Raw genomic sequence first — 3,130 nt, 5'->3', positions numbered from 1 at the left:
ATATTGTTTTTACCCATACTTCCATATTTTTCTGTAAACAGTTAAAGTGCATCACATGCAATAATACATCCCTGCTGTTTGTCTTCACAAACATGCACTGTAAAAACTAATCTATAGAATTTACCCAATAAATGTGAGGTAACAATTTGCATCGACTTTGGTGGGGTAGATTTAATCCCATATATTGAGTATAAACTATCTGAAGTAAAAAGCTATTAAATACTTGCATAAATTGGGTAATAATACCTCACATTTATGTATATATTCAACAGCTACTTACTCATTAAAATTAGGTAAAAATTATCTCTTCAAATCAAAGTTAATTAATATCAGTTAATAACAATTACTTATTCAGAGAAGGTAAAATGTACCCCCCACAATAAGACATTCAGATGGTTCATCAGATCAATGTTTTTAATCCAAAAAATCCTATGAAACACTCAAAATATAGTGCAGCACAACAGCTTTACACAACATTTCAAGTAATGAACCTGTTTTATAACTCACTGATCTATCAAATATTGTTTCAATAATGTTGGATAATAAAACATATCCCTGTTTTAGGACATCCAGATCAGAGCGGAAAAGAGAAGTGAGGAGAGAAGGGAGCAGAGAAGAGAAAATGAAAGAAGTGAGGAGATCAGAGCAGTGCTGGATGTCCAATCACATTAAGATTTTCTTGTATCTAAACTCTTAGACTAAACTCTTTGTGTCTCTTCAGATTTACACAACAGTGATCTGTTCTGACCAAATCTGTGGTCCAGGTACATTCATATAACAAATAACCGAACAGCCTTGTTTATATGCAGCAATGATGCACCAAATTATCAAAAAACACAGAATAAAGTGCTAAATAAAGTACAACAACTTCACACAACAATGAACGAATTGACTTGTTTTATAACTCACTAAGATAACAGTTTCAAATGTTGTTTCTGGATAATTGGCTACTGCAAACAACACATGCCACTTATTCTATTTTAAAAATCAAAAGCACACACACAAACTCCACATGGTTGTTTCTGTGCATGTACAGTATCAAATATCTGGATAAAGATAAAACAGAAACCAACATTCTTTAGTTTTTGAGCTTGCTCTCACTCTCAAAGATAGGATGAGAATAAAAGAAACAAGCAAATGGGGAGGGAAAGAGGGTAGAAGGAGAGATCAAAATTCTTCAGGCCACTTTCTATTGGTATTTCTTTTCTGTCAATCTGGGGGAAATCACAGAGCAATGGAGTGGGCTGAGAGAGAGTGGATGGATCTGTGTCTGTGTGTGGAGCAAATAAGGGAAAAGAAGAAAAATATAAAACTACACTCCATTACAACTCCATTAAAAGTATGTCCAGACAAAAGATCCTCTTCGAACAAGAGGGGAAATGTGTGTCTACTGCATGAGCTTATTTTTGAGGCTGTGGACCTTTTCAGTAGTTTTGCCCCGTCAATTTCCAAAAAAGGTTTTTGAAAAGCTTCAAACGTGTTCTTCAGCTCCTTTGGATATTCGATGTTGATTGCATAAATGAGTCCCATCAGCAGTATGCATGCCTTTGTTCGGCTTCCACATCCTTCCATCACTTGGTTTCCCTCGATCACAATAGACAAATCTGATGGATCCTCCTCAGCCATGACATTGTGCTTCACAATCACCTTCATCGTTTTGTCTGTGTAGTCCTCATATTCCTACATGTTAAAAAGAAACAAACAAAAAGCATACACATTTTTATTTTATTTAAGATGCTGTTTCAATATATTTCAGTTTATCTAAAAGGAGAGCAGAGGGGGAGTGGAAGGCAAAAGGAAAAGGTGGATACGAGAGGAGAGGAGAGGAGAGGAGAGGAGAGGAGAGGAGGATCCCTTGAGTTAATCAAAAATCTGTTATCAATATGACATACCTGGCAGTCATGGAAAAGATCTTCTTGTCTTTCACCGAGGTAGTTAATGAGGCAGCAGACAACAGCATCTCTTTTTTTCTCAATGTTCTGTGTCTGTAGGGAGATACAATTTAGTGATAAGACTGTTAGCGGAGTGGGGAGTGATTTACATATACTAAGACCGAATTCCGGCCCTGCAACAGACTGGCGACCTGTCCAGACTGAACCCTGCCCCTTCGCCTGATAAATGCTGGGTTGGCTCAAAAATCTTGTGACCCGAACGGACAAAGCAGTAAAGAAAATGGATGGATAAAACCGAATTCACACATTGATGTTAAAAGGTTTAAGTTGGTAAGGAGCTCAACTTTGCGCACAACAAAGCAATTGTTTACAAATTACTTTACTTTTAATTCACTCATATCAATAATTACATATTTGTGAAAAAATAAAATAACATACGTCATTTAAAGTGTCCAGTAGAGGACGCATCTTGCAACCAGCTGCTCCTCCTTTGGCACGCATTAGCCGCAAAAGACCTGGTGTGTACTCATCAAGCTTCCGCATGAATGTCTCCTCCAAGGAAACTGTTGTGATGCGTCTAAACTCCTTGATCTAGGAAGTAAAAGGACCAAAAATTACATTTTAAATTAAAGACCAGCTCTCATAGTAATCACATGAATGTATCCTAGTGGGAAGAAAAAATTTAAAGACATTCTCACCTGAGCCTCAGTGAATAATGCTGGCCACCTTTCTTTAAACACACCCACAGAGGGGCTGAGGCTGACCACTTCAACTCTTCGGCTAGAGAAGGTTTTATTCATTTTATCTGCAATTATCTTTGCATTGTTTTTCTTTGTAATTTCACAAATTAATTCAAGCCTCTCTTTCTCCAGAGTCTCTTGGCTTTCACCAGTAGGGTGCGGAGGGAGGTAATTAACCTCTGCTTTTTTGGGCTTTTTTATATTTTTTGAAGGCACTGCATCACCTGGATGCTTCCTTTTTAAGGTGTTGATTTCAATTTCCGGGTAAGAATATTTTCGAGATCTTAGCTTGGCACGGTAATTGTGCATCTTGTTTTTTATGCGCTGCTGCCAGCCATATAAGCCTGCATATGATCCCGGCTCCCTAAGACACGGAAACTTAGAAACCAAGGCTTCAGCCACTGAGAGGATTTGCTCATTGGTTGGGTAAGCAGTGTAAGAAAAAATTACTTTTGCAAGCTCTTGCATTATTGCTGATTTAACACTGGCATCCATGAA

At 37.6% G+C, this 3,130-nt stretch overlaps 1 protein-coding gene across 1 annotated transcript; it reads right to left on the bottom strand.

The window, feature by feature from the left end:
• Positions 1–401: 401 nt before the first annotated feature.
• Positions 402–2,466, bottom strand: LOC311088752 (uncharacterized protein). The gene is made up of 3 exons (XM_084123032.1): positions 2,331–2,466; positions 1,893–1,985; positions 402–1,680 (listed from the first exon to the last, which is right to left on the bottom strand). The coding sequence occupies exons 1-3, from the start codon at positions 2,433–2,435 to the stop codon at positions 1,225–1,227; spliced, it is 654 nt and encodes a 217-aa protein (XP_083979158.1). The 5' UTR covers positions 2,436–2,466; the 3' UTR covers positions 402–1,224.
• Positions 2,467–3,130: the final 664 nt, after the last annotated feature.

This window comes from Abramis brama (assembly GCF_963993115.1).
Source record: "Abramis brama genome assembly, chromosome: 8".
Taxonomy (NCBI): domain Eukaryota; kingdom Metazoa; phylum Chordata; class Actinopteri; order Cypriniformes; family Leuciscidae; genus Abramis; species Abramis brama.
Note: the sequence above shows the minus strand (reverse complement) of the source record. Positions and strands in the feature narration are given on the sequence as shown.